Source organism: Pongo pygmaeus, chromosome 14 (genome assembly GCF_028885625.2).
Source record: "Pongo pygmaeus isolate AG05252 chromosome 14, NHGRI_mPonPyg2-v2.0_pri, whole genome shotgun sequence".
In the NCBI taxonomy this organism is placed as follows: Eukaryota; Metazoa; Chordata; class Mammalia; order Primates; family Hominidae; genus Pongo; species Pongo pygmaeus.
The window spans coordinates 61,595,909-61,618,924 of record NC_072387.2 but is presented as its reverse complement, the minus strand read 5'-3'; the positions used below and the strand labels follow the sequence as shown (position 1 = coordinate 61,618,924).

At 44.0% G+C, this 23,016-nt stretch overlaps 1 protein-coding gene across 3 annotated transcripts in view; it reads right to left on the bottom strand.

Moving 5' to 3' along the window:
• The window catches only part of OLFM4 (olfactomedin 4), a 147,061-nt gene that overhangs the window by 18,674 nt on the left and 105,371 nt on the right, over positions 1–23,016 (bottom strand). Inside the window, exon 2 of one of the 3 annotated variants that reach the window (XM_063650691.1) lies at positions 22,227–22,264. The exons of 1 other annotated variant lie outside the window; for it this stretch is intronic. In XM_063650691.1, the coding sequence (XP_063506761.1) occupies positions 22,227–22,229 (3 nt within the window). In that variant the 5' untranslated portion in view covers positions 22,230–22,264. Of the gene's footprint in view, positions 1–4,294; positions 4,523–22,226; positions 22,265–23,016 lie in introns of those variants that run through there. One more of the 3 variants, XM_054446816.2, reaches the window with a different exon arrangement.

The following is a 23,016-nucleotide window of genomic DNA, read 5'->3' as shown; positions in this document are numbered from 1 at the left end:
AAACTGAATAGCGTACGAGCTTGAAGGTTTTGTGCAATTTTTTTTAATAAAAGTTTTTTTCCAGCTTACCATTTGCAGAAAAATTCATTTTAAAATATTTTATGTTTCTTTAAGATATTCAGACTCACACTTCAGTGCCACTGCATATTTTTAAATGACACATTTGAAAGATCCTGTTTTTCTTTTGTCCCCTTTGAACTTCCCCAAGAGGATCCCAGCACAATTAACATTTTTTTATTACTACTGTTGCCTTACAGAGTAACCCTTGGCAGCCAATTTGCTGTGCCTTTTAATGATCTCATCTGAAAGCCAACCCAAAGCTCACCTGTGGAACATCAGCCTGAAGGGACTTTTTATGAAACCTCTAAGGAGACAGCAATGGTCTTCAGAGCTAGAAGAGACTCTGGCCATGTCTCAAAGTTCAGGTCAGCCAGCTGCAGGTGGTGTCATGTGTCCTGTGCGTTTAATGGCCACCAACCTCCATGATGCCTGAACAAGCTGGGTCTAGATGCTTCTATAATGAAGACTTATTTTATCACTGGCCTCGGGGCCAATCAAGGCTTTTGCATCTAAGTTGTTTTTAATTTAAGTTTCAAGATGAGCAGAAAAAAAAAATGTGTGCATATCCAATCATATTTTTTGTTTATGTGTTTAGTCAAACTTTATTACCTTGGCCTCAATTTTCTTTTCCAATCACATCCCCACATGGGAAAGAGTTCAGGAGTAGGGAGGAGAAACAAGCAGATTTATGTCGAACATAGGGGTGGACAGCAGGGTTTGAATAGGGGAAGTGTCTTTGCCAGAGATGAATAAAGACTGGGTAAGATATACCAGGAACCTATCAGAGAGGCTGGCTTCCCTTGAAACCAGCTTTACTCATTTCTCCAAAGACAGAAAGACTCCAACTCAAGCATGCCAAGGCTTTTACAGAAAAGACCGACATATCAAGGACTTTTGAAGAAATAGCTTATTATAATAACTGTCTAGCAAAAAAAAAACTTGCATTGCATTTTAACAAGGTGAGTTTAATTAGCTGCACAAACAGGGTTGGGCCATTCTCAGAGTTCTCTGAAAAACTCTGCCAACTCAGAAAACAGTGGATATCATCAAGCAATCTCTAGACAGTCAACTAGGAAGCACTAGCTAACAACTTTTAGTCCTGAAGTTCACTTGAAAGACAGACAAATAATTATGAGCCCTGTTGACAGCCATTCCATCAGTTTCTACTGAACATCTCTGTCCCAATGCTGTGGACTCCCCCAGCTTCCATCCTGCTTATCATCAGCCCAGCATGCTCAGCTGACATGCTGACATCAAAATGGTCCATAAGTTTGATCAGTGTCTCCCATTAGAGATATTTCTGCTCCTCGCATTCAAAGACAATGAAGCTAATGGTGATGAGTCTCTCCCTGCGGTGAATGCCCAAACTCTCCATGAATGAAGCATGGGGGATGGGAGACAAAGACAAGCGCTTGTCCCCTTGGCCTTTGGAAGAATATGCGATTCCCCTTGTGTAGGGCAAATAGGACCCTGAGTACCCCACAAGACACCTTATATTGGTAGATTTTCCCTAAGCATGTGTTCAATTAACATTTACTGATGTCTACACTATGCCAGGCTCTGGCTTTAGGGAGACGATTAAGACTCAATTTCTGCCCAGGAATCAGGCCCACTGTTACTCTGAAAGCCCTACTTGTTTTTTCAAACCAGCCTCGTAGCCTGATGACAACAAAACATGTGACTCGTTGCAGTTCCAACTATACCAGTCACTCTGTGGAGCGGAGCATTGGGCCTTTTCCTAGTCTTGTGAATTGAGGACCCTGCAGAGGCCCCTCCTCAGGAGGGAGACATCTGAGGCAAAGAGTACTGTGAGTGCCTACAGCAGAAGGTACAACTCACATTTAAGGTTGCAATTGGCTCTAATTAGTAGCCAAGGCTAAGTGTCAGCAAAGATTCAAGGTATAAAATAATGGTACTCAACATTTTCAAAGTACAGAAAATGATATGTTTGGAACTTACTAAATGACAGTTATAAAAGGGTTTTCTACCACCTTCCAAAGAGCTCATCAAGCTGACAGCCAGCCCCAGAAAATTAGGTTGATAGTGAAATTGACTCCTAGTCCACTATAAAAAAAAGTTGGAGTTGTGATACTGACTCACTAGGGAGAGATAAGTAAAAAGGAAAATTAAAACCTCTAAGTCCAATTTAACTATCATGTCTCATCTACTTTTAAATATTTGTCTTTTTACCAGACAATAGGCATTCTGGATTTCTCTGTTTCTTGATCTATGTTTTATTTTCTATTATTATAGCTGATAATCTTACCCAAATTCTGGTTTCTGACTGGTGATGGAGCTTCATAATAAATTATTATTGTTAACCTCAGTCCAAAAAAGAGTGCTAGCCAATTCTGATCATCCCTAGAAATCATTGAGTATCACAGAATAAAATTATGTATCTGATTTCTGACTGCAAAGAATTCTTGTGCCTACTTATGATTCCCAAGCCTCCCTCCTCTAAAAAATAATAAATTTTCATCTATACTCATTGGAAATATAGAAACCTATATGTACAGACATGATAAAGAGAATGGACAGACTAATTTTGAGCTATATAACTTGCTAGCTTAGTGACTTAAAACTAATGACTTCACCTTGATAAGCCTGTTTTCACATCTCTAAAATGGGACTATTAATTTTACCTACATCTTAAGGTTAAATAAGATAATATAGGCCAGGTGCGGTGGCTCATGCCTGTAATCCCAGCACTTTGGGAGGCTGAGGCAGGCAGATCATGAGGTCAGGAGTTCGAGACCAGCCTGACCAACAGGGTGAAACACCATCTCTACTAAAAATACAAAAATCAGTCGGGCGTGGTGGCGGGCGCCTGTAATCCCAGCTACTCAGGAGGCTGAGGCGGGACAATCACTTGAACCCGGTAGGCGGAGGTTGCAGTGAGCCGAGATCGTGCCACTGCACTCCAGCCTGAGTGACAGAATGAGACTCTGTCTCAAAAAACAAACAAACAACAACAACAAAAAAAAGATATATGTTATGTACTTAACCTAGTCCTGGCATTTATTAGACACACAGTAAATGCTATTGCTGCTGTTTCTATCTAGGCCCTATCCAAACCATTTGTTAATTATCACATTTTTAATATCTGTAATTTCTGATAGTCAAAATAAAACAAATAAAAGCCTTTTCCTCCCCCTTCTCCCATTTGCCCTTCCATTCAGGCATGATAATGTAAGCAGCTACCTGACTTGTGAGGAAAGATCCTAGAGGCTTAGAGAGAGAAGCTTTGGCCCAGGTAAGACTCCCCCATCCCAAGTTATACCTTAGCAAGAATAGCCTAGGAGGTTTGCAGAGTGGGGTTCCCGCAGAAAGGCACAGAGTGAAATGAATAACTGCTTCTTACCTCCTAACCTCTCATGCCCTCCAGCCTATTCTCCTTTCTTTAAAGGAGATCCAAAGAGGACTCATCCCCCACGGAACTGGGCTTACTATGCCTTCAATGCACTTAGCCTAGCTGTACCAGCCTCGCTGTAATGCATGAATTTTGGTTTTGTTTGTTTGTTGCTACTGTTGTTTGGAGCTGGAAATGGCCCTGAAGATTCCCTGTAAAGAAGACTGCAGAGAGTGAACACTCCCCCAGGCAAATGTCCACTTGTAATAACACTTTGCTAAGGACCAGTAACTCCCCCCTTATTTCTGACACCCATCTCCTTTACAAACCAGGCCAAGAGAAATGGTCATGGCTTCAACTAGGGCACTGCGGCTCTCACTCCCTCGAGGGCTCCTGTTCACCATTCTGGGACCCTGCCAGGCAGCAAAACAACTGGACAAACTTTCCCAGAGCTGCAACTCACAGAGTCTTTCCCTAACAGTTCCCATCTTGGACTGTATATTAGAATCACCTGGGGAGAGGTTTTTTAAAATATTTAATTTGTATACATCTATGCAGGATGTTTTTAAGTACAGAACCCAGGCATTTGTACTTTTAGAGTCCCCCTGGCCACCCATCCTAATGTGCAGCCAGATTTGAGAATTCCTTTAAAGCACAGATATTCTCAAAAGTCCCAGCTGGAGAACTGAGATGTTGTCTCTCTTGCTAACAATTTAATTATTTTACTGAGGCTTTAATTCATTTCCAGGGCACCTATGGTTAACAAAATAAGTCATAAATCTTTTAGAGTGCCCAGGTCTAGCCATCCATGAAATTGTATTCAGGTACTCAAAAGCAAGAGGAAGGGAATAAATGCAGCTCATTCAGATTCTGAGGCCTCCTCACCTGGGACACAGAACCTCCGCTGCCTGAGCTGCGGCTGGAGCTGGAGCCCGACCTGGAGCTGGAGCTGAAGCTGGAGCTGGAGTCAACACCTGGGAAAGAGCTGAAGCCAGGGCTAGGAATTGGAGGTCCCACATCCCCCAAATCCCCTGCAGCTTGGCCAAGGAAGAACGGAAGGGCTAGGAGAAATGAGAGGCCGGGCCTCATCTTGTCCTCTTAGCTGGAGCCGCTGGCTCTGCACAGAGCCCAGGGGCTTCTTATAGTGCCTAGTGGTGATTTCCCCATGGCCAGCATCTAGGAAAAGAGGGAGTGGCCAGGGAACATGTGACCTGCCCCAGGAGGGTCAGGACACCCAGGAATCTGAGTCATGGCCCATACCTTGTCAGTGGGGCCCACTCTGTGAGCTGCCCTTGGATCCAGATATCCGCTGCCAAACATTGACTCAAATGTGCTTTGTAAAGCCCAATATTTGGTTTCCCACTTGGTACTTCCTTGAAAGAGATGAGATTAAAGTAGTCTTTGTGGATGAGACAGAGTTTGGAGGCTCCAGGGAGGAAAAGCAACCCTCAATCCTTTGCCTCGCAGCACTTCTAGTGTTCTCCCCCATTTTACTGAATACTACTTTTCACAGACAGTTAGGGAACTCGCCTTAGGGACTGTGGCTCTCCTCCAGGAGCAACTGAGCTTCCCTCTTCAGTTCCTACTGCCCAAGTTGTCATTGACCTGTTCCTTACACTGACTGTTTCTAGACAAAGTTGTCTAACAACCCCACTCTAAAGGAAAGACCAGCAATGTTTTGTTCCCTTGCCAACCAGGTAGGACTCTGCCCTATCAAGCACTCACCGCTGTATGCTTCATGTAGGGAAGAGAAAACACCCAAATAAACAAAGGGATCCCGATGACCCAGTGCCCGCTCTCCCAGGCCAGGGCACTGCCCCAAACCCAGTCAAGGAGGACCCCAGGAGCAGTTTCTCTCTCCAGAAAACTTTGACCTCTATTGCCCTTGAGCTTCTTGTGAGCCAGCCAGGCATTCAAGATCTCAAGTTTATTCTTCATTAAACTGAGAAATAAGATGCATTTTCTCTTGCTCAGCAGCCCTGACCCTGGGCTCCAGGATCCATTTGCCCTGCTCAACATTTCACACACCTTTGTGACCTCTGCCTTCTTCCCTGGAGAATGAAAAAGGTGTTAGTCTCGGTATTAAGACCCAGCTCTGGGCCGGGGGCTCACACCTGTAATCCCAGCACTTTGGGAGGTCAAAGTGGGAGGATGGCTTGAGCTCAAGAGTTGGAGACCAGCCTGGGCAACATGGTGAGACCCTGTCTCTACAAAAAATGAAAAAAATAGCCAAGTGTGGTGGTATGCACCTGTAGTCCCAGCTACTTGGGAGGCTGAGGTGGGAGGATCACCTGAGCCTGGGAGGTTGAGGCTGTGGTGAGCCATGTTCACACCACTGCACTGCAGCCTGGGAGACAGAGTAAGACTGTCTCAAAAAAACAAAAACAAACAAAAAAGCTTTGTCACAATGAGTCGGTGGCTTTGAGCATGTCATTTAGCCCCTCTAGGGTTGTAACAATTCCTAAATTGTTTGAATTAAATGAAATATTGTATGGGAAGTTGCTTATGACTTTTGACGTGCCATAAAAATGTCAGCTTTTTCATTGTTTGTTTAATTTCCTAAAGACTAGATCGATATGTGAGATTGCTGGGTTCAAAACAAGGAGAGAAGGTTCATGCCCCACTCTGTTCCCACACCACCCCACCCCTCCCCAGGAGCTCCAAACTCTCAGAATAAGCACAGTGCTAATGTGAGAAACAGGGTCTTATACCTCTGGTACACTATTCGAAACCGGGGTGGGGGGGACGGGGAAGGGGGGACAGGAAAACCACAAATGGATGAATAGAGAGTGAAGAAGAACAGATAGGGAGAAATGTGGGCTGTAAAGCTCATTGTTCTCTGTGGGAAGCAATTCAGCCTTGGCCTCTTTGGTCAAATGTTCTAACCACTTAGATGCCCCAGTCCAAGGCAGGGAATGTATACCGAATGTGTGAGAATGAAAACTGGGAGACTGAATCCATTATTCTAAGATTGAATGCTATGAATATGGACATAAGGAGGAGAATGTATCTCTACCTGCCATCACAATTCCCCTCTTCCTCCCGATTCCCACCAAAGCAAACGGCAAATCTGTTCTCATTTGCCAGTAGCCTCTGCATGTGGCTGTAATGAGCCTTCCTTGTACCTTTTTTCAAGGAGCATGTTGGTGCCCTGTCAGAAAGAAAATCTCATTAACAGTGGTATAGCCTGTAGTCATGACTACCTTTAAGGGCTCCTATGGCCAATTCATTAGAAGACCCCTTACCAGAGGGGTGGCAATGCTGCAGAAATGGGACAGAAGTTCTCCCAAGCACAAATGTGCCTTAGCCAGGGAAGAACCACCACCCACTGTGCTCATAAGCTTCTTTGTTCTTGTATGGCTCCAGAGTTTCCAGAAGAAAACTTTAATCTATTTGGTACCCTCAAATGCACAAAAGCATTGGTGATGCCTCTGTAATAAGATTATTAATAATAATGAGATTATTAATAAAAATAGTTTGATCAGTTTCCCTGCAAATACCTTTGTCATAAGAAACAAGCAGCCTCCTGGTTGTATGACAGACTCAAAGACAGGAACAAAATTATCAGAGCTGCAAAGCAAAGTGTATTATTTGTAAAAATGTGTTCTACCCTGGGATCCTTCTAGAGTAAGGGGTCACTGAAATTCACTTGAGTAATACAGCAATCTTCACTGACAGTTTGAAAGAAAGTTACTATTTATGCACTTCATTAGGGGACCTCCCCAAACCATACTTCTTAAACAGTTGCAACACACAAGGAAGACATCCGTGTAGATATAACTTTAATTTAATCCTCCTGTCATTAAAAATCAAACATACTGCTGCATTTTTGCAGGAGGGTATCTATGGGGTATCTGGTGTATACAAGGACAACAGAGGCTGTGTTTGGTCTACAGATTGGCAATAGAGGCTTTTCATATCAGTTGACTACATCGTCAACAACCCTCAAATTTCTATTAGCAATATCAATAATCGTGTATATAAGTATTAATCAGCTGACCCCATTTATTTACCCTGGAAATTGGTCCCTCAGTTAACAATGTGTGTTAGAGCCTACTCTGTGCAGAATATCAGGCCCTATGATGATAAGGAAAGAAGAATGCATAATTTTTTCTAATGAAAATGCCTTGTCACTTACGGAAGGCAGGCCACTTCGGGGAATATACTAGGAATAAACACAAATTGAACACAAAACCAGTTAAATGAATACTGAGAAATGACTGGATAGACTCCAGTGACCCAAGGTGGGTTGAAGTGTGAAGAATTTGCCAGGTGCTGAGCTTCTTAGGGATGGTGACCATGGCTTCATTGGTTTTCAATCTCCAGCACCTAGCCCAGTGCTTGGCATTTGGTGTCTAATAAACGTTTGTACACTGAGGAATATATTTAATAAATGAATGCATGCATGCATGAATGAGTGGATTGATTTAATAAGAATTGTGGAGGAAATTCTTAAATAACTATTGGAGAAAATACTTATTTTTTTTAAATTAGTGTTGAAGAAAAGGGAGTGATTTCCAAGCAAGAGAAATTGTACAAGTTAAAGAACATAGGCAACTCAAATTCTCTCCAGGGTCATGATTATGCCCTTGTACCTACAATCTCATGTAGCCCACTCTAGCAACTCAAACTTGGATTCAAGTTCTTAAGGTTATTCCTCAGCCTGACCTGAACCCCAAATCAACATTCTCACTCCCTAAGCATATCCTATATCAAGAACTACCTAAATTTTGCCATGTTATTGTGGTTTACAAGATCAAAACCCCCAATTACAGAATTTTCAGCCAAATACTTATGTTTTCAATCTGCATCAAAATCATTCCTGTTGACAAAATGCAGAACCAAACTAGTAAAAACGGCAACTAATGGAAAACAGGGCAAACTTCTATGCAAATGCAGAAAGGCAACAACAACTGAAGTGTTGAAAGGTAGCATATACTAATTTGGGGGGAAAAAGAGAAGCTTTATACCCTCCACAGAGAAAGTTTGGACTAATGAGCCATAACAGTGCCCAGAAGCATTTCCCCACCACCATCACAAGGGGTGAACGGACTCAGGAGACACCAAACTTCAGGTTTATCTCTGGATCCTACTAGATGGAATCTGCCCAGAGACCTAGAACCAGACTGCCCTCTAAATTCCTCTTGCCATCTCCCGACTAAGCATTGAAGCACACCTTCACTTCACCTCAACGTCAGTACCTGGGTTTTTCATATCCCATACCTCTTGGATATTGTAAATCACCCACGGGTTCCTCCAAGGCCAGGTCAGTTGGTTTCTGCAGCTAGAAGCAAAGAGCATCCTCGCCTTGCTCATCTGTCCCAATACAGAAGCCTTTGCCTGCCTCCCATCCAAACCACCTGAGTTACAGCACCTGGGTTCTGAGTGACACCTGTTGTCTCCATAGTTAGTTGCACATGTCTAACCTCCTACACCCCTAACTGTGAGAAAGAGGCAAACTCTTCCTGCACCTATGGGACACCGTCACCCAGAAATTTTAAGTACGACCGCTGCAACTATTTGAAGCATTTTCAAATTTAGTCATACCTTCTATTTTTCTGTTGCTGTTACTTCCCTGCCCGAATATTCTCAATCTCTGTGTTATGGACTGAATGTTTGTGTCTGCAAAATTCAAGGTTGAAATCTTAAGCCCTAAGTGATGGAATCAGGAGGTAGGGCCTTTGGAAGGTGATTAGCTCACGAGGGTGGAGCCCTTGTAAGGGAATTGGTGCTCTTATGAGAAGAATCTCAGGCAGCTTTTTTTGTCCTCTTTCCTCCATGTGAGGAAAAGCCGATACAGTCTGTAGCCTGGAAGAAGCCCCTCACTAGAACTTGGCCATGTTGACATCCTGATCTCAGAATTCCATGTTCCAGAACTATCTGAAGTAAAATTGTGTTGTTAATCAACTATGGCATTTTGTGACAGGAGCCCAAACTAAGATACCAGGCAAATGCTAAGCCCCAACTGGGTGTCAGAATTCTGCACTTAATACTTTGGGGCAAGTCAATGGAGTGAGAAGGGCAAAGAGTCCAAAGAGTCCAAATTACTAAACAAAACTATTAAATCTACCAACCTCCTAGCTGAGTGACTGAGCGCAAAAGCACAGCATGACCTGAATTTTACAATATGGCAGCCCCTAGCCCTGTATGGCTATTGAACACTTGAAATGCAGCTAGTCCAAATTGAGATGTGTTTTAAGTAGAAAATATACACAGGATTTTTTTAATTTAGTGTAAAAGAAAAGAAGATAAAATACCTCATCAATAATTTTTATATTGATCACATGTTGAAATGGTAATATTTTAGATAGTTAAAATATTTTATTAAAATTAATTTCACTTGTCTCTTTTTTTTTTAATGTGGCTGCTACAGAAAAATTTTAATTCCATTTGTGGCTTCCATTATATTTCTATTGCAGAGTGCTACACAGAGCACATAGCACAATTAGCTATGATGGAGAAGCTCCTGGAGGTTGCCAGAACATCGGAAGTTGTACCAAATGTCTCTTCCCACTCACAGGAGGTTAGCTAACCAGGTGGGTTGCTGTCATTTCTTCACAAACGTTAAATGTTACGGAAGTTCTCTCTAAGGAGCCTCAAGATGAAATTAGACACATGTTACTCCTTATATTAAAAACCTTATCATACAAGAGAAATGAAAAATATGTCAGTGCTAGTTGGGACAAAGTGAAGGAATTATGTCAAAAATTACTTCTGCAAGAGTAGCCACATGGTACTTTACTTGAGCCCATGTTTTTGAAAAGCAAGAGATTTCACATGAATTTCTACGTTTGAGGTCCCTTTGTCGGAGAAAGAAATATCTTATTATGCCAGGTTTACATTCCCCATGATCTCAGTGAGATAGAGTGACAGCAGAGGCCTCTTTGAGTAGCACACACTCTCCAGTTTGCCACAGTCCCCATCATCCACACCTGGTCTCTTTCCTTTAGGTACATGACCTGTCCAGCCTTTATAAGCCCTTAGGTATGCAATTATTGTTTTAAGATTTCAAATTTGAAAAATGAGCTCTCCAGAAGCAAAGAAAATTTAAAGGTAAAAAGAATGTAGCAGTTTGGATATTGCATTTCCCCCCCTCCTTTCATCAGAAGAACAGCATAATGCTAAAATGTATTACCCAGGATAACATGCCATGTCACTAAACTTGGATTTATGAGTTCTGGAAAACAATCAGAACATAATGAAATAAATTTTGAAACGGCTATTTAAATGGAACAAAATTTAATGAATCATTAAATGAGGCAATGGCCAAACATGTGCAGGAAATTTATGCAAATAAATTTCATAAAACTACCAAATAACTCAACCTGATCTATGATCATTTAAACGCAATTGAAGCTGGCTCTTGCTTTGTCCATCCTGGTCCTTCCTTAGTACTTCTTTCTTCACCCAGCTATGACTTATTGGTATGAGTTGGCCCCTGTGGGGCACAGAGCAAAATAAAAATGTGAGGCCTTTGTTCAAAAATGATTAAGAATGTTGAAACAGTGATAGTGAAGCATTAAACCAAGTGTGAGGCCCTTCTAAAGGCGGGGACCTGTGTGACTCACACGTGTCACATCCATGAAGCCAGCCCTAACTACAGCAAGGGGGGTCTAATCAATTCTGGGGGGCTAAGAAAGTCTTCTAACAAGAGGGGAAGAAATTTCAAAATGAGACTTGAAACATGATTTTCTCATCTGTATAATCTAAAACTGGGCTTCGCAGCATCATGGTGGAAGAAGCACCCTTTGAGCTGTCACTTATGCTTATTAAGCAGCACTTGGCAACCAACTGCTGAAACCTCGAGGATCCTGAAATATTGGCATGAGAGAGCCTGAGGCTTCTCTAATTTAGTCTCATGTTTAAGAATTTTGCACTTCTATTGCTATGAAGTTTCAAACTTCCTGATGACATATAAATCTTGCTATTTTGCTTAGAGTTAGAACGACTATTGCTTTGATGTCATTGTGAAAATATTTAATGAAAAGTTACACAATTATTTTAAAATACACATTTGTAAAACATTAGCCTGAATTTTTTTAGTTTATGGCTTACTTAGAAGCCTCTTTTGGTAACCAAACAGACCTAACACAAGTAGTCTACACCCTATCTTGACCCAGCGTTCTTACCCCCTCCGCAAGTCAAACACTTTAGTTATGCTATACCTGTGCTGGGTTCAGTTTTATTTTGTATGTGTATGTGTATGTGTATGTCTGTGTGTGTCTGTGTGTGTGTGTATGTGTGTGTTGTGTATGTGTGTATGTGTGTGAATATTTGGTTTGGTTTCAGGTCTTGTTGAGCTCTCAATTCCTTCATACAGTGGAGAAAAGAAGAATAATAATGCTTATTTTCTAGGACTGTTCATTTATTTACAAATACTTAATGAGTTTGCCCTGTAGGTAAGGCTGTTCTAGGTGCTGGGGGATATAGCAATGGAAATAAAAACGGTTGCTGTCATGTATCTGACAGTTTAATTGAGACAGATGATTGATGATATAAATTAAGCAAAATACATAGTATGTTAGATGGCATTAAGTGCCATGGGGAAAAAATTTAAGTAGGAAAGGGGAATAGGGGAAGGTAGATAACAGGGGTTGCCTCTTTAAGTAGGGTGGTCAGGGAAGTTCTCAGTGAAAAGGAGACATTTGAGTAAAAGATATAAAGGAGAGAGGGGAGAAAGATGTGAGGCTCTCTGAAGAGAAATCATTCCAGAGAAAAGCAAATGCAAAGCTGCAAGACAGCCATGTCACCTAGAATTGAATGACAAAGCAAGGAGGCCAGTATGGCTGGTGTGGAACGAAGTGGAAGAGAATAGTCTGAGGTCAGGGGAGTGCCACATTGCATAGGGCCTCTAAGGTCATTGGAAGGATTTTGGTTTTACTCTGGGTATGTGGCAGCTGGTTGAGTAAAGGAGCAACATGATCCAATTCTTATTTTAACAGGATCACTCTGAGAGCTCTGTTGAGATCAGAATGTGCTGAGTAAGAGCAAAAATGGGAAGCCAGCATGGAGACTTCTGAGATAACCCAGGCAGGAGATGATGGTGGTTCACACCAGGGTGACAGCAGTAGAAACGATGAGACATCGCCACATTCAGGATGAGACAATGTTAGAGGTGAAAACATTTGCCGTTGGCTATGAGGAAAGAGAAGATGCAGATACTCTGAAGTCTTTGCTCTTAGCAAGTAGATGGATGAGGCTGGCATTAATTGAAAAGGGGAAGACCACAGAAGGAAGCCCAGGGCATCAGTTTGGGAATGTAAAGTTGGAGCTGTTTTTAGACAACCAAGTAGAGATACTATGTAGGTAGTTGGATATATGAAACTGGAATTAAAAGGAGAGATCTATGCTCTTGAAAAATATTTAGGAATTGTTAGCTTATTAATGATATTTAAAACCATGAGACAGTGAAATCACCAATGAAGTGAGTATAGCTAGAGAAGAGAAGACATCTGAGATCTAAGACCTAGGAGGCTCCGGGATTAAAAGTCAGGGAAATAGCCAGGCATGGTGGATCACACCTATAATCCCAGCACTTCGGGAGCCTGAGGTGGGAGGGTCAGCAGGAGGGTTGCTTGAGCTAAGGAGTTCCAGACCAGCCTGGGTTACATAGTGAGAGCCCATCTCTACAAAATATTAAAAATTAGCCAGGCATGGTAGTGTGTCCCTGTATTCCCAACTATTCAGGAGGCTGAGTTGGGAGAATCACTTGAGCCCAGGAGGTAGAGGCTGCAGTGAGCAAGGATCATGCCACTGTACTCCAGCCTGGGTGACAGAGTGAGATTTTGTCACACACACACACACACACACACACACACAAAGGTGGGGAGGAACATGGAGCTAAGAGCCAAGGAGATGGAGAGGAACTGCTTGTGGGGTCAGAGGAAAGCCAGGCATGCACGACGTCCTTGAAGCCAAATGAAAAAAGAAATTTCAAGTAGGAGAGAGCAATCAACTGTGTCAAATGCCTCAATTGGGTCAAATGAGATGAGAAGACTGAGAATGGGACTTAGCAACATTGTGGGTCATGGAAACCTTTCACGAGAGCTGTGTCAACAGAGTGGTGGGCCTAGAGGCACAATTTAGGGGGTTTAATGAAGAGCCAGAGGAAAGAAATTAAAGACAGCAAGTGTACACATCTCTGAGAAGAGTTTTGTTTAAAAGGGGACTGAAGGTACGAACCAAATGAGATACTGTGTGTGAAAGCATTTTGGGAATTATAAAAGTACTCTGTAAATCCTGAGTATAATTGTAAGATCTGAGACCTGTTGTATACTAAAAATACGGCTTTCAAAATGTCAACCAGACTCAAGAATTTCTGTGCCCAGTTAGAGCTGTAGCATCTCCAGAAAACTGTGTTCTCACTGTACCCATAGCTGTTCCAAGTAACCACTAAATCCTCAGGAAATCAGAGTTCAAAGACTCTTGATAGTGATAAGCCGTCTACTAAACTCCTCCTTCCAACCTGCCTACACAATGACCCCATAAAGTACAGGATGATGAAAAAGCCAAAGTTCTACACACAAAGGAAAGGTACAATAAGAAAAGGGTTCTTTGTTCTTTTACGGTTGCAGAGCTTTCCTTGAAAAAGTCTCAAGCTAATCAGTACATCTTGTTTGATTACAGAATCAAAATATTACAAAGCGAGAAATTTCCAATAAGAAATGTGTCCTCACCTAGTGCCAGTAAGAATGAACACCCCTTACAGTATCATGGGATGTTGCAATTGATCAAAATGAGCATCTGTTCTGTTCAGTTCAGAATGTCATGTTGATATTTTATTCCTGGAAATATGGACACAGGTGCATAAGATTCCTGCAAGACAGTCCATAGGCTTAAAGTAGGGTGTTCCATCCCAGGTTGCTCCATCTCTAAGGGACTCGGGTCTACAGACCACTGATAGCAAGGCTGCCCAGCTCTAAGCACTGAGCATGAGTGGGCTGTGGGGTCATATTTGGAGCAAAGCAACATGAGCTGAGCCTGAGGTGGGAAGACAGTCACCTACCCTTTCACATAGATCCATCTACCAGTTTGTTCATTAACCAGATGTGCCAGGCAATACACTCCATACCAGTGCAGCCTAACGAAAACATAATGTGAGTCATAAATGCAAGCCTTATATGTGATTTTAAATTTTGGATTTCTAGTCACCACATTCAAAAGAATAAAATGAAACAGATAAAACTAATAATACACTTTATTTAACATAGTGTGTATGCCCTAAGACATCTCTCCAACAAGTAGTCAATATAAAAAATGATGAATGAGAATGTAAAATTATTTTACATTTTTTTCATGCAAAGTCTTTGAAATCCAGTGTGGATTTGACACTTCCAGCACATCTCAATTCAGAGTAGCCGGATTTCAAGTGCCCAATAGCCAACTGTAGCTAGGGGTGACCCTGCTAGACAGTGCAGTTCTAGGCACGAGGATTCTACAGGAACAAACCACATGTCTTGCCTTCTAAAATTGGACAGACCCTATGGGGTAAAGAGGACTCAGACAAGTCAGCAGGGCATTAGAATCGCAGCCAAATCAAGTTTATGCCCTGCAAGAAAGTAGCCTCCAACCAAATCTGAGCAGGTGGGGGTCAGAAGGGCTGCTTCAGAAGTGAAGACTTACCAGAGCCCCCCAAAATAAGTAAGAGTCTAAGGGATTGAGAGGCAGGAAAAGGGTCAGGAAAGTGATGGCTACAGAGGAGCAGTCCTGGGAATAAGGGAGAATAGGGTATGTTCTGGGAGGTTCAAGGCATTCATTTTTGCCAGACCATAGAGTTTCAAGAGGTGAATAAAAACAAAGCCCTCAAGGTAAAGCTTGACCAGACCATGAAGTGCTTTGTGAGCCATAATGAGAAGGCTGGGTTTCCTCCTGAGGGTGTTGGGAGTCCTGAGAGAGTTCTGAATTGGGGTTCTTGGTTGCCTGCTTTTCTAAGCCTATCTACTGCAGCCCTGACTGTTGCAGTGAGGAATGGAGCCCCACAGAGGTGAGGTGAGCTGCTTAGGGTTTCCAGCTGGCTGGTGGCAGAGCTGAGGCCAGAACTCTGATCATGGTCATGATCTCTCAAGGCCCTTCCAATGCCTGCGTGCTAGAAGCCAAGTGTGTCGGAGCAGAAAGGGAAGCACCATTGCTCCACACAACAGATGGAGGTAACGCAGCTGATCGCACCAGGACATAAGGCAAGAGCATCAGGAACTAAGCCCTGGAGAAAAAAAGGGAGAAGTGTGGTTGTCCCAGAGGGCAAGCAGGCAGCCAGGGCTCTGCTCACCTGCCTGAGCCCAGGGTGGGGGTAAAGGGAGAAGTCCCATCTCTGGTGAGAAGGGAAAGTGCAAGCAAGAGCAAGGCCCTCAGCCTGGGACCTGCTGGCTGCAACTCCAGGCCCCCTCTGGAAATGGGGATGGGGCAGCCTGCATAGAAATTCAGCAAGTGAGGCCATTTGCCTGGAATGCACTCATGTTTGTTTTAATATAAAAATATCATTTAAAATAGAAACAACTGGAAGATGCACCGCATTTATCCTGTGGCTTTCCACACTCTTCAGCACAGTTGGGTAAGACTACCCCAGTCTGAGGTGCTCAGTTCAGCCGCCCTGTGAGATTAGCAGAGCTTGAGCTCTTCTCAGGGTCAGAAAGGTTATGTGGTTTCTCTAATGAAACCCAGAAGCAAAGGTTAGGGCCCATGTCTTCTGTCTCCTTATCCTCCAGAGGGTAAGAACCACGCCATCAACATCATCACCTGGCTGTTCCACCACTATCCCTTAACGCCTTTGAGTGTGGGTCTGTTTATAACTACAGGGCTAGCTTTTTTTATGCAAATATTCCCAGGAAGGGTCCAACCTTGAGATATCATTCATTAACAGAGATTAAATAAAATCAGGAATGAGACACAGAAAAGGTTGATGACCAGGGGCCAGAATGGGAGCCCAGGAGGGCATTAAGGGGCTCTGAGGGCAGAAGGAGGCATGAAAGCCAGCTTTGCCCTCTTTACCAAGCTTCCTGGAACCATAGAGCAAACATTAACTGAGTGCTTAATGTATACAAGGCACTATGCCACACCCTGTGGGATACAAAAAGAAGCATAAGGAATGTCTCTGCCCTCTCAGTGCTTAAAATCTAGCTGGAGAGTGTATCAGTTTTCCATTGCCACTGTAACAAATCACTACAAAATTAGGGGTTAAAATCAATGCAAGTTTTTAATCTTACAGTTAGGGAGGTCAGATGTCTGGCACAGATCTCAATGGGCCAAAATCAACGTGTTGCCACGGCCACATTCCTTCCCCACTGAGAAAGGCAGTCTCTAAAGGAGCATCCATTCAATGCCTTTTCCAGCTAGAGACTACTCACATTCCTTGGCTTGTGACCCCTTCCTCCATCTTCACAGCCAGCATGGCTGGTGGCACCTCTCACATCACACCACTCTGACACTGACTCTTCTGCCTCCCTCCTACACTGTGATGATACCAGGTCCACATGGATAATCCAGGATTATCTCCTCATCTCAAAGTCAGCTGATTAGCAGCCTCAATTCCATCTGCAACTTAATTCCCCTTTGAAGTGTAACATAACATAGCCACAGGTTCCAGGGACTCGGAAGTGGATGTCCTTGGGGGAGGAGAGAGAGTTGGCACTATTCTGTCTACCACAGGAAGGTTGAACATTCAGATACAAAATTAACTCTAGCACAAGGCAAGAGCCACGTGGTTAAGCACAGTGGAGTTCAGGAAGGGAAAGATCACTTCCAGCTGGGATCATCCATCCGGAAAGGCTCTGCAAGACAATGGGCTGGTGGCATGCAGGAAATTCCAGGATGCCCTGTGAGAGGAGGGACTGGAGCTCTGTGAGTCCACTGTGTCTGTCCAGCTCTAAAGTGCTATGTCCCACAGAAGCAGCACCAGCAAACGTGGCAGGCATGGAAAAGGCAGAAGTGCAACTGAGGATAACTGGAAAATCATGGATTCTTCACTGAGCTGAGTGGCTGGGGATACATCCTGGAGGGCTCAGGATGGCAGGCCAGCAAATGGCGCTCTGTCCCCTAGGCATTGAGCAACAATTGAAGGTTGACCCTAAAAAGGCATCAGATGATGAGGAAGGGAATCTGGAGATGCAGAGGGATGAGGCAGGAAGGGCAGTCAACACTGTCAGCCCTCTAGACAGAGCTATGCAGGGAGAGGAAGAGGGTGGTGGCGAGGGGCCTGGGAAGAGGGGCGACACATGGGGATCCTGCAGGCAGAAGAAAGAGGACTGGTGACTGGTGGGTTGGGGAGAGCTGGGCAAGGACAGTGGCACAATGATGGCAGGAGAAAAGAGGATGTTTTAGGAGCAGGAGTCTGAGGCACCGGCCAGAAGCCTGTGAGAAATGGTCCCACTGGCAGTGGAAATGCAGGTTGGGCCTGGGATAACGTTGGGAAGGTAGGAGGTATGGGAGGAACTAAGATCTGTGATGAAAAGTAATGTGATAAAGGACAGGAACATGAAGGATACAGCCTCGGGTGATAGCCTATTTAGGGTCTGGAAGAGGAAAGAAGGCACTGAAGGAGATGAAGACACACCCACCAGGCAGCCCCACTGGAGCAGAGATGCTCATTGGCTCACGGTGCCTTACCAAGAGGGTGCAATGTGGGAAATTGATATCAACCACAATGCTTATCAGCAACTATTATCTCAGGGACCAGCAGCTCATAGAGAACAAAGAGGTCCCCGAGAAGTGAGAACAGGTGGGTCAAGGGTGACAGCGAACTAGCTGGGACTCTGCCAAGGAGGAAAACTTCCCACGAGCACCTGCAGCACCGCTTCTCCACAGGGCCAATCAGGAGGACTGCTCTCCCTTAGAGGGGCTTCCTCAAAGGATGTAGGAGGGGGCTGAAGCCAGCCTGTTTTGAGAACTGCCCTGAGCCTGCCGGGCTGAGGCAGGGCTCCTTCCTAGTTTCCCCACAGAGCCTCTGGTTGCTGTTCTGTAACATCTCTTGGGCAACTATGTATGTCCAGTCTCTGGCACAATGTCCCATGTGTAACAGAGAAGCCACACCTGCAAGGACAGATGGAAGGAGAGGACAGAGTCGCTCAGAGTATTTCCAGCATGGTCTTTTCCCCATGCAAAACTATGCTATGGTGAAAAAAAAAAAATGCATTGTCCCATTGTATAAAATTCAACAAAAGAAAATGCAAAACACATGTCTGGTGCTAGGAGTTAGAATAGAGGTGGGGCTTGGGGCTGGGGAGAGGGGACCAGGGCAGCAACAGGAGCGAGGTTTCTGGGAGTGCTGGTCCTCTGCATCCCAGTCTGGGGCTGGTTACATAAGAAGGCTCGTAATGAATTTGGCGAAATTGCATTGAGCTGCAGTCTTATGGCTTGTGCATTTTTCTGCAGGTGTGTAATACTTTTATTAAAAAGTGGGCCAGGTGCAGTGGCTCACGCCTGTAATCCCAGCACTTTGGGAGGCCGAGGTGTGTGGATCACGAGGTCAGGAGTTCAAGACCAGCCTGACCAACATGGTGAAACCCCATCTGTACTAAAAATATAAAAATTAGTCGGGCGTGGTGGCACAAGCCTGTAATCCCAGCTACTCAGGAGGCTGAGGCAGGAGAATCGCTTGAACCCAGTAGGCAGAGGTTGCAGTGAGCCGACATTGTGCCACTGTACTCCAGCCTGGGCAATAGAGCAAGACTCCATCTCAAAATAAATAAATAAATAGTATACTTTTTAAATGCTGTTGTAAGAGAGGGCCCTGTGTGTCTGCATGGGAGGTCAAGAGAGCTGGATAGGAAGACAGAAAGTGATGGCAAAAGAGAAAAGGGGCTGGGCGCAGTGGCTTACGCCTGTAATCCCAGCACTTTGGGAGGCCAAGGTGGGTGGATCAACGGAGGTCAGGAGTTCAAGACCAGCCTGGCCAACATGGTGAAACCCCATCTCTACTAAAAAATACCAAAAAAAAAATTAGCCGGGCATGGTGGTGGGTGCCTGTAGTCCCAGCTACTCAGGAGGCTGAGGTGGAAAATTGCTTGAACCCAGGAGGCGGAGGTTGCAGTGAGCTGAGATTGTGCTATTGCACTCCAGCCTGGGCAACAGGGTGAGACTCTGTCTCAAAAAAAAAAAAAAAAAAAACCCAAACCCCAGCCATCCTGCAAGGGCCACATGTAACTTTTCTCCAAAGAAGGGAATCTGGTTGACAGAAGAAATCGCCAATTAGGCAAGCTCACAAAGCATGGTCGGTGGTGGGGGAGGCACCCCTGAGAGCCCACTGCTTGTCATGTGAAGAAGGTATCACAGACTCCACAGTCAGCAGGACAAGTGGTCTCTGCAACAGTCAATTTCATGTGTCAACTTAGCTAGACCATGGTGCCCATTTGTTTGGTCAGACACAATCTGGGTGTTTCTGTGAAGGCATTTTAAAAATGTGATTAACATTTACAATCAGTTGAACTTAAAGCAGATTATCCTCCACAATACGCATGGGTCAGTTGAAGGCCTTAAGAACAAAGATCGATTTCCTGAAAAAAGAAGAAATTCTACCACCAGACAGCAACATAGACATTCTGCCTGAGTTTTCAACCTTCAGATGCAATACTGCAACGTCAACTCTTACCAGAATTTCCAACTTGCTCTAAAGATTTTGGACTTGCCGGAACCCACAATTATGTAAGCCAGTTCCTTGTGTATGTAGGTATGTGTGTCTTGTATGTATATATTCAACTGGTTCTGTTTCTCTGGAGAACCCGAATACAATTTCTAATAGGCTGTTCCTCCAATAGCCCAGATCATCTTTCTCGGGCCTCCCATGAAAGCAAACAAGGTGGGAAAGCACTTCAGTTAAGAGCTGCAGCCTGAAGTCAGGAGCTCTTCTTTAGGAGAAAAGAAATCCCCAGCCAGTCCAGGGATCTAAATACTGGCTTTTTCCTCTTCACGCTTATTTCACCTAGTGTCACCAGGCACACTCTAGCTACCACCAGTCTGAAAAAGGGGAAGTACTGCGAAAAGGAAATATTGAGAGAAACCCGCACATTTCCAGTTTCTTCTGCTAGGGTTGCTTATGTGACTTTTTCAGAGAGTCCCCAGAAACTCCAAATAAACAGCCACATTGCTGAACCTACCTAAAACTCTGACCCAGTTAGATGCAGCAGAGGGAGTGGATGAGACAAACACGAAATGTTTGCGGGTGCTTTAATCTTCTCCAAACACTGAAATATTACTGAGATTTTTTATCTTCCATTGCACACGGAGGAGATTAAAAAGCCATGATAAATAGTGTGCTCTCTGGGAGGGAATGCCATATATAGGACAATACATAATTTCCTGCTTCTGGTACCGTTTGGGATAATTGTTCTGGTAACATGAAAACAGGAGGAATATTAATTTAAGATTAAAGCACAATTATAAGCTCTGTCATACTGTTAATTTCTTTTAAATGTTCCTCTGAATAATTCCACTTTTGCAAGATGGAATAAGCATACAATTAAAGACTGCATTAAATAAATGAATAATTAATGAATAAAAAGAACTCTGAAAATAAAATGGGTCATGCAAATTCTAAACAATAAGTTTAACAACAGGCCAGATCTTAATCCTTCAGACCTTTGAAAGAACAGTATTGGGGTGCAGATAGATAGCATCTCTCTGTAGACGTAGATCTGGAATTGCTGTGTTCTCTGGTCACACACTGCCCAGGGATAGCTTTAGGTGCAGGCACTGCAGGGAACTGAGGTGCTGCAGAGCAAGGCGTAATTGACCAACCTGAACACCACACTACCTCTCCAACTTTATCACCAATGCCTCTCCCATAATGCCTGCAATTCTACACTTTCCTTTATCCTCCAGCCAGAAGTTCTACCAGGGTGATTCTTCCATGGATTAGGAATTCAGGTGGAAAATGCAAATATTCCCATGGGGGAAATATTCCTGTAAGGGTTAAAGATCGATGGTTCATTAGCACATTGATACTGAATTCTGCTACAGAGATTGCTTTCCTCCCAACACCTAACTGAAGCCAGCCTCTTTGGGGGAGTGGGATGAGGGAGAAAGGAGTGGTCATTTTGCAGTAAAGGGGAATAGTAGACTGAGAATGGTGGAACTGCTTGAGTGTGGCCTGGAGTAGAGGCATTCTGAGAGCCCAAGGAGCCTGAGAGCATAAAATTCCATAATGAGCCACCATGACATATCCAAAAGGGAGCTAAGACTTTCAGGACAAGACACATGGGTGAAGGAGAAAGGGAGGAAAATATTGCCTAAGATTGCCTTGATGTGCCAAATAAAATCAATATGATTATATGCATTTTATTACTTGAGAAGTTATTGATAATCCATGACCACACAATAATGTGGTAAGTGGGAGAGAAGAAATTAAAACTTTGTTCATCTGACCCCCAAACCCATGCTCTTTCAACCATACCACACTTTTCACACAGCAGTCTTATGCATATGGGATGACTGCCCCATTTTTAAGATGAGCAAATCAAGGCTTTCAGAGATGAAAGAAGAGGCTGTTTCCAGATATGAAAACATCAGGCATGTCCAGTAACTGCAAATATTCTGGGTCCTTGTACTGAGCGTTTACATGCCAGGAGATGAGGCTAAAATGTCGTAGGTCCGCCGGGCCTGGTGACTTACACCTGTAATCCCAGCACTTTGGGAGGCCAAGATGGGTGGATCACCTGAGGTCGGGAGTTCAAGACCACCCTGGCCAACATGGTGAAACCCCATCTCTACTAAAAATGCAAAAATTATCCAGGCATGGTAGTGGGCACCTGTAATCCCAGCTACTTGGGAGGCTGAGGCAGAAGAATCGCTTGAACCCAGGAGCAGAGGTTGCAGTGAACTGAGATCATACCATTGCACTCCAGCCTGGGTGACAGAGCAAGACAGCATCTGAAAAAAAAAAAAAAAATGTAGGTGAGAATATGGGAACCAGGAAAAACTGCTGATGTTGACCACAAGCGTATGAGTCAGGCTTCCAAATCCTCGCCTCCAGACTCTAACAGGATATTCTGACCTTGAACTAAGTCAAGTTGCCAAACCTGGGAAAGAGTCCAAGCTACACCTGAAAGCATTGTTTTCACTTCAAACCAGCTTGCTCTAACAGGCATTGATAAGAGCTGCAATTAATATCTCTGTTCTCAGGGATCAATTACCAACATAAAATCCTGCAGTTATTAAAATTATCACTTAACTCTGGGAGAGGATTGTGAGATAACCCACTTTGTCAGGTGCCAGGGAAAGAATGAGAACACTGGGATTAAGAAAAGGCCTGGGACTCACACCCAAAGAATGTTCTCATGAGGGCAACTATAGGCAGGACCCCATGGGAAGTCCTCCAAGGCTAGGAGCCTGCTAGCAGCCTGGGCTGAGTGCCCACCTGACCATGCCTTCTCAGCCCGCCACCCCCAATTCCACTGGGTCCTCAGGCCATCCTGCTACCTGCTCTGCTCCAGCTGGTGCTCCAAGTTCTAGCTCTTTTCCAGCTCCCCCTGCTCCTGTGACATTCTCCTTTCCTGGTAACTCCACCCTCTAAGCTTTCCAGACCTGCTAGGTTCAAGGAAGGAGTCTCAGCAAGATCCACTCTTTCCTTATCAACCCCCAGTTCCCCCCAACCCATGTCCATCTCCCCAGTCTCTTCTCCT